This window comes from Sinocyclocheilus anshuiensis, unplaced genomic scaffold (genome assembly GCF_001515605.1).
Source record: "Sinocyclocheilus anshuiensis isolate Anshui unplaced genomic scaffold, SAMN03320099.WGS_v1.1 scaffold205, whole genome shotgun sequence".
Lineage (NCBI taxonomy): Eukaryota > Metazoa > Chordata > Actinopteri > Cypriniformes > Cyprinidae > Sinocyclocheilus > Sinocyclocheilus anshuiensis.
Genome location: NW_015536497.1, coordinates 907,839 through 920,908, shown reverse-complemented (window position 1 = coordinate 920,908; position 13,070 = coordinate 907,839). Strand labels below are relative to the sequence as shown.

Here is a 13,070-nt window from a genome sequence, read left to right as displayed (position 1 = left end):
GTAGATTTATAGGCATACGTGCACACGTCAAACGGGCGTTGCGTCCATTCAAATTGTTTAACAAACCCTGGAGACTCCGGTATGCTGTTACGAACCGTTACGCAGCTTCTGAACGCAAGAAGTTAGCAAACAAACTTCATGCATCCAGGACAACAGGTGTCAGTATAAAATCCAAAACAGCGATTGATAATATAGACATTTTGAGAAAATTTATGTTTTTATTTAGCCTAAGTGATGATTCATTAGATAGATCACCAGGCAGACATATATTTTCTTCATTTGTGTTGTAGGACAATGCTCTTGACTATTAACCGAATGGGAGTGTCAAATACTATTTAGTACATCTTCAAGTTCCCTTGGAATATATTGGATTAAACTCACTTTTCTGAAGCTAGGTAAATTTTGGCTCTTTATTTTCATAGTTTAAATTACAATAATCAGATTTTATAAATAATAAAGATAAAGTGCATAAGCCTGATCAGATCGTTATTTCCGAAAGTCTGGTAACCATTCATAAAAATACATATTCTTTTTGTAAAGTAACATAAATCAACAGGTACTGCATAACAGGAATGACCGTCAGGTAAGGTAGGTGCTTCCCTCTATTGGGCATTTGGTGTAATTGCATGGATGGAGACGATGCATGCTGCTGTGGAGTATTTCATAAATCAGTTGTTTGCTTTACATATACCTCTCATTGGATATATAAACATGTCACTGACATATTTCATATGACGCATTTGGGATGTTGATATGTTTATAACGCTTTCTACAGGCATCACAGTGACTGACTGTCTCAGTATAAAGGTCAGGTCCTGATTATAGAAATAAGAGACTGACTATCCCTTGAGCCAATATATCGGCTTATTGAATGACAGAAAAAAAACAGAGCAGTCATAAATTTGGACAGACAGTTTTTATTTTACATATTTTTCTCATGGTGAAAGAACGGACTTGAGATTTAGAGCCAGATTTTTTCTCTCAATCATCAGGGAGTTTGCAGTGCCAAATTCCTGGAAGAACGTTTTCCTCAAACAGAGTCTCCAAACCAAATGTAATAATACAAACAAAAAATTTAAAAATCCAATAATAGATGAAGTAGATTATTCAACTGAAAAATATTTACTTCTCTTGTTAGTGGCTAAATGTAATACAACTCCACAGCTTTACCCCATTTTCGATTTGTCAATGTCATAAATGAAGCATATGAAAAAGATGTGTTTATATCCCAGAGGTATGAGAGGCCATCAGCTGATTTATGAAATCCTACCCTCCTGCCAAAATCTGCTCTCACCTCACAGTAAGGGTCAGGTCTGTATCTCAAGACTTGCAAGAGCAAATCAAGTCCAGTGTGTGTCTACAGATCCCGTCCCTGCCAAATCCATGATCCACGACACCCAAGCCAGTTATCATCTGTCCTGGTTATGTTTAAACTGAACTGCATGTGGTCCGGATTTAAATGCATCTGATTCAGCATTGAATTTGTGCCAAAAAAGAGTGGCAAGTGGCCTGCTCAAAGGATTAGTTCACACACGCAAAAAAAAAAAATATATATATATATATCAGTTATACTTTACTCTGTCCTTCCAAATAAGGAGATGTTTTACAAAATGACCAAGCTGCTCTTTTCCATATAATGAAAGTGAATGGTGACCATGACTGTGAAGTTCTTAAATGTACAAGTGGGAAAAAAAACATAGATTTCATTAACTATTATAATGTTAAAATGTGTGTGTGTGGGGGTGGGGGGGTTACCTTTATAATATGCTAACAACCACCTTAAAAACACAGGTGGCAAAGAAAAGGACACATTATGAATCAAAGTTCATCACAAGTAGATATTCCACAAGCTGAAGTAAATACTAATCTACTGTATAGAAGGTGCACAGTGTCATACACACAAATACAAAACTCCATCATGGTAACACACGTGACAATAAAATTATGCAATAAACATTCATTAAACTACATATGATGTAACAAAACCCCGATGTACATAACTGATAAGAACAAAAAAATTAAGAAAGCATTATTTCCATGAAAACCATCCATTTCACATCAGTTTACATTTTTTCCCTTTAAATTATAAGATGACTTGATTTTGCAAACTGCACATTTAAAAGTTTTTTTTACTGTAAAATTACATTAAAATTCCCATTAAATCTATTGCAGCTTTTCATATATGAAGTGAACTTACTGTTAATCAATTAACAGTTTTTTACCATGGAATTTTACAGCCTTTCAGATTAAAAATATGATCATTTTTTATCCATATGCACTTTATTTCATATTCTCTCATTCATAAGTCATAAGTCAATTCTCTAAATTTCATAAGTAATATAATAGCTTTTTTTGAGGAAAAGAACAAAATCTAAGTTTATTTGAACAAAAATGTAGCCATAATTCAGAAATGTTGAATATACACAAATGCAAATGGGATTTTAAGACTTATGTTACGGCTTAAATTTTGGTTTATTCGTCACACAAAGATGTTGTATGACTTCAGAATACTTTGGCAAAACTATAGTAGAGTCATATGGACAACTTTTAGGGTGTTTTAGTCATTTTTGAAGCTTGATAGCTCTTGGTCATTTTCATTGTATGGAAAAGAGCTCATATTCTGCTAAACTTCTCCTTTTGTTTTCCCCAGAAGAAGTATGAATGTCACAGGGGTTTGGAACAGCTTTAGGGTTGAGTAATGACAGAATTTTTATTTTTGGGTGAACTATCCCTTTAAGGTACCAGATATCGATACATCATGTTCTTGCATATGTCAAAATACACCATTCTTGTGTCATTCACTTCGATTACAAAGGACATTTCTTGGACCCAAAGTTTCAAGAAGTACTTTACCAGACAGCATTCCTTCACTCCCACCCACAAGAGTCAAGAAGGCCATTTGTTTGATAAAACTGTGAGATGTTGAACAAACTGAATCAGATTTATTTAGGCATAATCTAGATCAGAAGGATTGTGCAAACAGACCTCAGTTGCAATAATTTTGTGCTAATATAAATATGTAAAATGCACTCCTAATAAGACTGGCAGACAAAACCCTCATCATCGAATTGGGAACAGTGACGGCACAATATTCAGAGTCTATGCATCCCATCTGGCAGGATTCGCAGTTGGCATGTGTGAGAACTTCAGTCCAAACCCCATGTGGAAGTATGTTTACCGCAGAGCCCATCTTACATCAGATGCTATCCTGTGAGAGCATCATATTATTTATGGCATTTAATAGGCTTTCCCCTCAAGGCTGGAGACAAAAACGCAAGTCTTTTTCATTCAATGAAGCTGGGAAATATGCAGCAGAAAAGCCAACAGCTGCTTCTAATGATCATCCCATAGAGTCTGGCAGCCAATGTCATCCCAGAGCACAAAACACAGCTATTTGCTTAACCTGGATAAACCATCACTAGGCTTTTGCACGAGCTGGGATCGGTCGGCTTCTCCTGGGGGTTACACGCACTCAGGGTTTTTGCTATTTGCCATGTATGGATTTATTTCGAAACATGTTCGCTGCAGATGGTTTAATTTCAGCTTGAATCACCCTGAAAGGACGTCAAAACAAAAGGTTGGGGGGTCTTCAAAAGTAACTAAACAGTTTTAAAGGAATGCTCTGGGTTCAGTACAAGTTAAGCTCTATGGACAACATCTGTGGCATGTTGGCGATTACCACAGACAATTTCAACTTGTCCCTCAGTTTGTAAAAACACACAAAAATGCACTTAGAAATCTTTGGGACATGACATTCCAGAGGGTTCAAAAGCTCATATTTTTGTTAAGGTATTAATTTGTCTTTTAACAATATCCAACAGTGTGTACTCATACGTCACAAGTGAATTTCTTTCTTTTCTTTTTTTGTTTCTGAAAGTCATGAAAATTTTCATCACATTTCAATTGATGTATTGTGTTAGAAGCATTCTGTGAAGCAAATGATGCTGACGGAAATGACATTTCAAACATTTTTGTGTTAAATCCTTTGTTTTACTAAGGCCAATTTCAAAGCTTGCATTTTATGTATCTTAAATGCACCTTTTTTCATAATTTGACAGAAAAGAGTTTGTTTAGTCATTGCATTTATTTTTATTATTATTATTAATACAATATATATATATATATATATATATAGGAGTAGTTAATTTTATTCTTATGGAAACCCATTTCCACTACATAAGAAAAATAATCATGTTTTTTAAATCATAATTATGACAAAAAGTCATAACTATGAGCTAAAAGTTAAAAAATACGACATATTGAGTCATAATTATAAGATTAAAAAGTTGAAATTGACAGAGTCACAATTATGAGATAAAATGTCATAATTATGACTTTCAAAATTAAGATGTAATATGAAAAGCTGAAATTATGACAGTTGAAATCAAGATGAAAAAGTAGAAATTATATTGAATTTGAAATTGACATAAAAAATCAAAATTATGATTAAGTCAAATGATGAGATAAAATGTAGAATTTTTCAGCATAATTATGACTTAGTATCTCATACTTTAAACCTTTTATCTCATAATTATGACTTAGTGTCTCATTATTTTTATATCCTATGGCTTATGCCATATTTTTATGCCATAATTATGCTTTACCAAAGCATTATTTTTTTTTTCTAATGAGGTGCAACTGGGCTATCATAATCATCATTTTAAACATACAATATATTTTTATATATATTATAAGATTGAAATCATTGTACATTGTGAAATGAACAGTGTTTGCAAGCTTTACATGGCCACCCTTTATTTTTCGACACATAAACATGGCCATGCAGCACCTGTGTGTTAGAGTGATTTCATGGCAGATTCATTTGCAAAGGCATGTTGTCAACACCAGCACTATCTGAATCTGATGCTATCACTATTGCACACTTTATGACGCTGGGAATGTAAACAGGTGTAGTGCCAACGGCAATATGAGACACACACATTCACACACTATGGCATCACTGCGAGTCAAGCGGAGCTATCTGCTCAACATCTTTCAACTGTTCTGATGTGCTGACGTTAAATCTCTCAGACTCTTGCATGACTCATGAAATCATGAAAACTTAAATTTGTTCCACCTAAATCAGATGGATGAAAGTGAGCGTTTTGAGACTTTGCATCATTAGTGCAAAGTCAGGTAATTTGAAGGCCTGGCCTGTTGGAGCATGATAGTCGAGAACAGATCTTACTGTTTCACAGCTCATCAGCCACAAATAAGGGCACTTAAACCGTATCAAGGTGATTACTGATTGGCGGGCATTACAACACAGATGTTTTCTCAGGAAAATGCCTTCAGTCCAAAACCTTGCAGTTTGCTTTTCTTGAGTTGATGTATTTCACAAAGCTTGTTTGAATAACCGTGGTTGTGTCACAGCTATTAACCATGATTTGCTACTTGCTAGTTGGAGGCATGCTAGTCATCAGGGACATTCTCACTCAGAAGAGCATTTGATTGGACAAAACTCAGTGTAGTACAGGATGAGTCATCGATATTTTGGTCAGTTTTTCCTGAAGAGAAATACGTACATTTTATCAAGTTTTGAAGTACATTATCATAGATGACATCAAAGCAAATATACTGTCAAAAGTTGGAGATAAAATAGTATGTTTTATAAGAAAATCATTCCGCTTCAAAATTCCACATTAACTAGCAATTTTCAAGTAAAAATTGTTTATACACCATTTTTTCAGTGTAGACATGGAAAACTAAAAAACTAAAACTCTTAATTTTTTACATTTCATTATTAATTTTGTTGCATTTTTTCTTCTTTTCTTTTCTCTTAAGTAATTAATTGGGAGTAACTGGTTAGATCAGTTTCTTTCCAGAATGTGCAAGCAGAAGTTGCCATTTATTCATTTATTTATAAAATTCTCTTGGATCATTTACTATAAATTATAATTTATCATATAATCTTTTGGTTTTGACTCAATTATTAACTCTCCTCAAAAAAAAAAGAGAGCAAGAGAAAACTCAAACCGCCTTTCATCAGGAAAGCTGGGAGAGAAATATGTCCAAATCATTCCCTGAATCCAAAACAAACACCTCTGATCTGTCTATACAGGATAAACATTTTGTCTGGCTGTTTGCTTATTCAGGGCACATGCAGAGTCTGAAATTTCTCTAATCTGTTCTGATTCATAGTGATTATTTTGCAGTGATTTCACAGCATGTGATTGTTAAAGCTGGACTGCTTGGCAGGTCACAACTGCTACTTGTCTTTTTTACTTAAATCACTCACTAATACACAGTATGTAATAAAGAGTGCAGTCAAATATATTAAAAATATTTTCTGTTTTAATGTTGAATGATTACAGTGCATTGTGCAAGTCCTCAGGCATGCTATAGGACACCTTCCACAGCATGATTAATTGTGATTTGCATCCTATGCAGCAACAAACTGTCAAAAAAATAATCTCTTTTATTGTGTAAGATGTTATGTATTTTACTGAATACCGAATACCTGATAGCTGTGACGAATATTATAAAACATAAACATTATTAACAGATTGCATGGATATAGATATTATTCCACCATGAAAACATCAATATATATCAAAAGGCAGTGTTTGCAAACTGACTTGAAGCATAATGGAATGCAAATAACTATGAATAACTGTTTTGTACTTGGATTGGTTAGAAATGTTCAACAACATTTGAAAATTTGATCTAAATGGCACTTGTTTGTATGTATTCAGGCAAACAAACTAAGTTGGATTGTGGCATCTGTCGTTCCTTTATATACTGTACTGTACTGTAATGCAAAATGTAATATGTTATAATGGGAAGTTCACAAAGATTAGTAACCAGTTGATCAAAAATCACTTGAACATTGTCTCAAAAGTTGAACATTTGTGGCTTTTAAGTTTTTTAAGGGCCTTCATAAATTCTTTGCTAGATTTGTCCCACTTATGAATGCCTGTCAATATATACTGTTTCCCCACACTCCGGCCCATGATTAAATAGTTGCTCCCTAGGTTTTCCAGTTGTTGGCATGGACAGTCTGCTCCATTTTTCAAGTAAAGAACAAGCTTCTTTAGGTCCTGCTTTTTCAGAGTTCCAAACTTCACCGCCTTCCTCCTTTTTTGCAGAATGACTTTTCGATCTAAGTTGTCTATTTTGACTTCCTTAATCTTCGTCTTGATTGCTACAAAAAGAAAAATGTAGGTTTGAGAAGTCATTAATGTTCATGGAAGTTTAAGTGAGGCAATTTCTTTGCACACGTATGAAGTCTTAAATATCTAAAAGAGTTATGTAATGTCTAAAACAGTTATGTAAGTTAAAACCTTTATATAAAAAAATCCTTCAAGTGCTGACAGATAATGCAAATATTTGAAGTATTTTTGCTTAAGGTCATTGTTGTATTTTTTTGCCATGGAGATGCTGAACACTTGGCTGTTTTTCATCATCTGTTGTTACATTTTAGCCAAGAACTCATTCTAGTTTATGTCTTTCAGATGCTATTCTGTACTAATTGTGCAAAGCTGGATGGTGCAATGTGTTGTATCGCAATATCGTCCAGGGTGTGTGAGCATACGATTCTTGGGTACGAATCAAATTCTAAATCCAACCAAAATCAATAAAGAGACTGCACACTTTCTCCAAAACTTACACTATTAATAATGTTAAAACAAAAAAGGTTTTTTTACCGATCCCTGAGGCACTCCTCAAATCACTGGCTATTCAAGCACTGCGTTATGAAAGAATTTAAGCATTTTAAAGTGGTTATTGCCCATGTGTATTGTGGATAACAATGTTGAGCATTACTAACAACACAGATCAACTACTACACATAATCAAACACATTAAGTACTAGCTTTTAAACTCAAGGACATAATCCACTGAGCTGTAAAATTTTCTTGTTCCCTGGAGCTTTATTTTGACAAAACATCTGGGTCAAAAAAAAAGCCAGAAAATACAAACTACATTGGGTTTTCCACCGATAACTTTTCTAATGTTAGTCATGTGCTGCATTTATACCTTCAACATAAAACAAGCATTTAATTTTAATTATAAGCATTTTCGCTAAAAACATATAAGCAAACTTTAGACAATTTCAGGTAAACTGAAATGTGCTTCTTATGGTTACAATTAGGTTTTATGTTGAAAAGTATATAATAGTTTTATTATGACTGAATCAACATGACTAAATTGGGTTACAACAACAAAAGTCATTTTTAAGCTCAGTTTAGGTAGAAATATCAACCCGTTTAAGGTAAAAAATTCCATATTTTGATTTCCACATTTTACAGTGTTACACAGAGACAGTCATCCTATAATGACATAGAAAAAGCCTTTGATTGGGTTGGTGCTTGACAGCTTAAAAATAAAAGGTTCCATGAAATTCTTGCCAGCGGCAAGCTTCCTGTCTTTGACAACATCTCAGACCCTGAAAAAAAGACCTTCTGGATTCTGACCACATCACTGATTCTTAGAAACAGCATTTTCAAGTAGCTCTTCTTTTTATAAATCCAAATATCTCCATTCACGGATGAAATCTAATAATCGACTATTATACTATTATTAGTATGTTGTTCTACAAATAAACAAATAAATAAATAAATTCTGGAAATATACAAGGAGAAGAAAAGTTTGACCACGCTGAGTTGCATTTAAAAACAAAACAATGGGAATGGAACAACAAAAAAAGACCTATTCAGTGGTAAACAATACTGGACGCACAATATTCAGTGTTTATCTGTACTGTGGTCACACATGTTGTTATGTTTAAGCAGCACTACACCATTCTTACTGTCTCAAGAGAGAAATGGATTTAAGAAGTGTGAATCCAGACAGTAATTTTATAAATATTTTTTTCAGGCAACAATATAATTGGAAACAAATGTGTGGGCTAAAAACCTGGACCTGAGCAGAATCACAATGACAGGAATCAGCCGATCGGGTTTTGTTCTCTTGAAGTCATTAAGCTCTGGCCAATAAATCAAGCGTGCTAAAATCACTTGCGTTAGTAGCAGTATGCCGAAAAGTGTTTGGAACAAGATATGTTTTTAGTGCTTGATTTGTTTGTAAAAGATCTGTGCCAAAGCCCTTCACATCTGAGGTGCATTTTAATATGTTTTAGGCCGATTTCCATAATAGTCTATATAAGAAAGAGCTCATTTTCAAAATGGTTGTGAACTCAGTAGGGTTTGACTTTGTAGTCAGTTTCAACTTTGTACCATAAGATCAGCATGTTGATAGCAGTCAGGAAAATAATACAGCCAGTTTATCATTTCTGTCTTGTTGGTATAAAGACAAAATATAATAGACACAATAAATTGGAACTTGAAGATCTCACTAATTGAACTAATCATTTATGTTTTCTTTATTTATCTTGAATTTAATCTTTTAAAATAAATAGACTACATATTTAAACTAATAACTTGGATGCAATCTGAACTGAACTTTTGTTTAGGGTGATTTTTTAAATACTGATACAACAATATTGCATTAAAAATTCTTTACCGAATTCACTGGCACACATGTGTTCCAGAATTCCATCTGAGTTCATCTCATTGTCACATGGCGGACACACAGAAGTGACACCTTCAAAAAAGAAAACAAAAAAATTGGATCCAAAGTTGCTGACATATGTATTCAATAATGCTTGCTTATCAACTTGAAATGTAAGCAATTGTAAGATTATAAATTGATCTGTAAATGTTGTAAATGTTTAATTACTTTAAAACCAAAAACCTTAGAACATTCAATAATAATATGAATCATCATCATAATCATCAGTGTATTATTTTGATTCTGTATTTGTGTGTGTGTTTAGTTTTTTGTTCATCAAACAGCATTTTTTCCATTCATTTATCCTCTCAATAATTTCCTGTTTTTTCAACTTGATTTTTTTACGGTTTCAAATTCAAAATGGTGAGAAGATGCAACAAATGTATCACTGCAGGTTATGACTTTGACATGAATTAAAAAATGTAATTTATTTTAACATTGTCATGTTAATTAAGAACTAAATACGTGTCAATAACGTTTGTTTCTTTGTTGGTAATGCAACAAACTTATCTTAAACGATCAGCCTTATCCAACCATAATACACTACAAGTAAAAACTTGAAACACACCTACTGATTCTTACTTTTATTTTTCACATTTTAAAATAGCAGTAACAAAATGTTACCAAATCAGTAAAATAGCAAACCGAAACTGTATATGAGAACTGTGAAGACACCACATAAAAACTATATTATATTTTAGATAAGTTAGCAATTAGCACAATTTATATTTGTCGGCAAAATATTTTTTTAAGAAAAAAAAAGAAGATTAAAAAAATAAGCTAATGGGAAATTCAGTCAAATTACATACAGCTATAATACACACCTGGGGATTTATCCGTATCATCGCTGCTGGTGGTGTTCATAGAAATGCACACGTCGCCCAGGGGAAACTTGTCACAGTTGAGCATTTCAGGCCAAGGGAACCCAAACGCCTGCATTATAGGGGTACAACTATCCCGGACAGCCTCGCACAGCCAGCGGCACGGATATATGGGTCTTTCGAGGCACACGGGGGCGAAGAGCGAGCAGAGGAACACTTGCGTGCCGGGGTGACAGGCTTTGTGTACCAGAGGAACCCAGCTGCCCGCTTGCTGCTTCACCTCAGCTATGGTTTCATGCTCTAGCAAATTGGGAAGCAGCATCTGGTGGTAGCCCACATTAAAACACAGCCTCAGGTCCTCGGGAATTTCCATGCACTGTGGGCTTTTGCCGTAACTGTGCACCCACGTCTCCGGTTTCCAAGTGTAGTACTCATACTCGGTAGCGTTGAGCGAAGGGAGGAGGACAACTGGAGCGATGAACATCCACAGCTTGGGGAGAAGATTCTTCATGGCACGAGGAGAAAAATATTGTATCGATATCGTTATATCCACCTGCGTTGCACTGTTGAGACTTCAGAAGTATGTCTTTGCATTAGTACTGCACTACCTGGGTTTTTGTTGTTGTTGTTTTGGCGTCCTCGTTCTCCACAGTCCTGATATGAGAGAGTGTCGCGCGCTGCCGTTCGGTTGCGCAGCGCTAGAGTAAATGAACACGCTTGAAAGGTGAAACAACCAATAGTAATTCAACCGGCTTGGCATAACGCGAAGATTGCTCAATGTGCTTGACAATTTTTTTTCTTCATGCAAGGGGACTAAAATAATTCATTAACTCGTTGTGTCTACTAATTGACCGAATTTTTTAGATAATATAGCCTAAATATGTGTGGCTACGTATAAATTAAAATGATCCGATTCAAAAGGACGATTCATTCGCGAATTGGACATCATTATAAAGATATTATGTTCTTTATATCTAATACTGATGATTAAGAGGGTGATCTATGCATCCACAATTATAATGTATTACCAATCATATGTTGCAATAAAATGTAATTTTTGTAAAATTCTGTTTCATTTTTTAAACAAGTTAAACTAGTTCACGAGTGACCTGACCAGTTCTTCAAATAAATAAATAAAGTGTCGGTCTGTCACAATCAACATTTCTGTGTGTGTGTGTGGATTACTTTGGATTACTTAAACATCATTGTGATGTTTTTATAGGCTGTATGGACTCTCAAGCTGACGGCACCCATTCACTGCAGATGATCCATTGGTGAGCAAGTGATGTCATGGTAAATTTCTCCAAATATGTTCTGATGAAGAAGCATACCCATCTTGAATGGCCTGACGGTGAGAGAACTTTTATTTTTGGGGGAACATTTTGGGTGAAACCATCTTGGTAGAAATGGCAAAACTGGCATCTGAACAGCTGCATTTGTTAAAGAGCCTTCGCCCTCGGGTTGAAAAGCTCTTGTGTAACAGACTCATAAAATGTAAGTGAAAATGGCTGTACATGGACTGTGTCAGTGGTGCATCTGTAAAATGTCTGATCTAATTCTATAAAAGTTCCACAGCCTGATTTATAACAGTGTTTGTCAAGTCGGTCAATGCAACCCGGATGGCACCTCTGCTACAAAGACACGTTATTTAGAATTTAGAATTAAACATCTGCGACTTTTGGCTGGGTTTCTTGGACTGGGATGATGCAGATGCTTGCGAGATGCCCTGCGCTGTGTCTCGTTTGCTTTTCACACTGATTTGAGAGCAGCTTCTAATACTAACTTCAACCATTAAACGCCAATGTGGGCATTTTCTCTCTCACATTACTGCAGCTGTGTGCTGGCATTCATAAGCACACAATTATTTCACAATGTTCATAATGAAGTGACAGTTGAATGAAAACAGACATGCTATTTTGGGATGCCAAACTCGTCGTCACTTAAGATGTTTGAATTACACCAAAATACATGTCATCATGATGTGTTTACCCGTCGTTTCTCCACACGAGAAGATCTTTGGTGGTAGCAGACCAAGTATCCCTCCAGTGAGACCACCTGTTGTAAGAATCTTAGAGGACAAATGAGGGTCATTCAAAGATTTATGAATGTCTCCACTCATGACTTGGCTGGAATCAGATATTTTCCTGATATTTTATACAGCAGTCCTATTAGTGAAACATATTTTCTGTTCCCCTGATATTGCATTGGTGAAATAAAGTTGCAGAACACTATAAAGAATCCTTTGTAGGAAATGACTGAGGACTGCGTTGTGTTTTGGGGTATTTTATAATAGTTTTGGTCACTTTCTTCATAGAATAGTCAATCAATTCAATTATAAAACGGATAGTTCCCCAATATAGTAAAGCGTGTCAAACACCATATCACTTCACAGCTCCATACAACAGTTGATTATTTTTGTAGAAAAAAAATCTGAAAAAATAAAATAAAATTACTATTATTTTAATTTAGCTGAATTCATGTTTTAAATAGCATCCTAATGAATTCTTAATATTTTAATTAAAAAGCAAACATTAACTAAAACGATTTCACCCAGACTACTAAAACTAAAATCATTAAAAAAAAACATTTTCATTACTTGAATAATCATTCAACATTACTTGATGAACATTAAATGAAATAAAATATAAAAACCTATTTTATTAAACTTATTTTCACTGAACTACTAAAATAACATACTTTAAAAAATTATATAGACATATTTAAATATATATATATATA

General features: G+C 34.4%; 1 protein-coding gene across 2 annotated transcripts; it reads right to left on the bottom strand.

The window, feature by feature from the left end:
* Nucleotides 1-6,272: 6,272 nt before the first annotated feature.
* On the bottom strand, nucleotides 6,273-11,072 carry LOC107687633 (secreted frizzled-related protein 1-like). 2 transcript variants are annotated; one of them, XM_016485036.1, is made up of 3 exons: nucleotides 10,335-11,072; nucleotides 9,463-9,543; nucleotides 6,273-7,144 (listed from the first exon to the last, which is right to left on the bottom strand). In XM_016485036.1, the coding sequence occupies exons 1-3, from the start codon at nucleotides 10,840-10,842 to the stop codon at nucleotides 6,819-6,821; spliced, it is 915 nt and encodes a 304-aa protein (XP_016340522.1). In that variant the 5' UTR covers nucleotides 10,843-11,072; the 3' UTR covers nucleotides 6,273-6,818. The 2 variants fall into 2 exon arrangements, with proteins under 2 accessions (XP_016340522.1, XP_016340529.1); XM_016485043.1 differs by lacking the exon at nucleotides 9,463-9,543.
* Nucleotides 11,073-13,070: the final 1,998 nt, after the last annotated feature.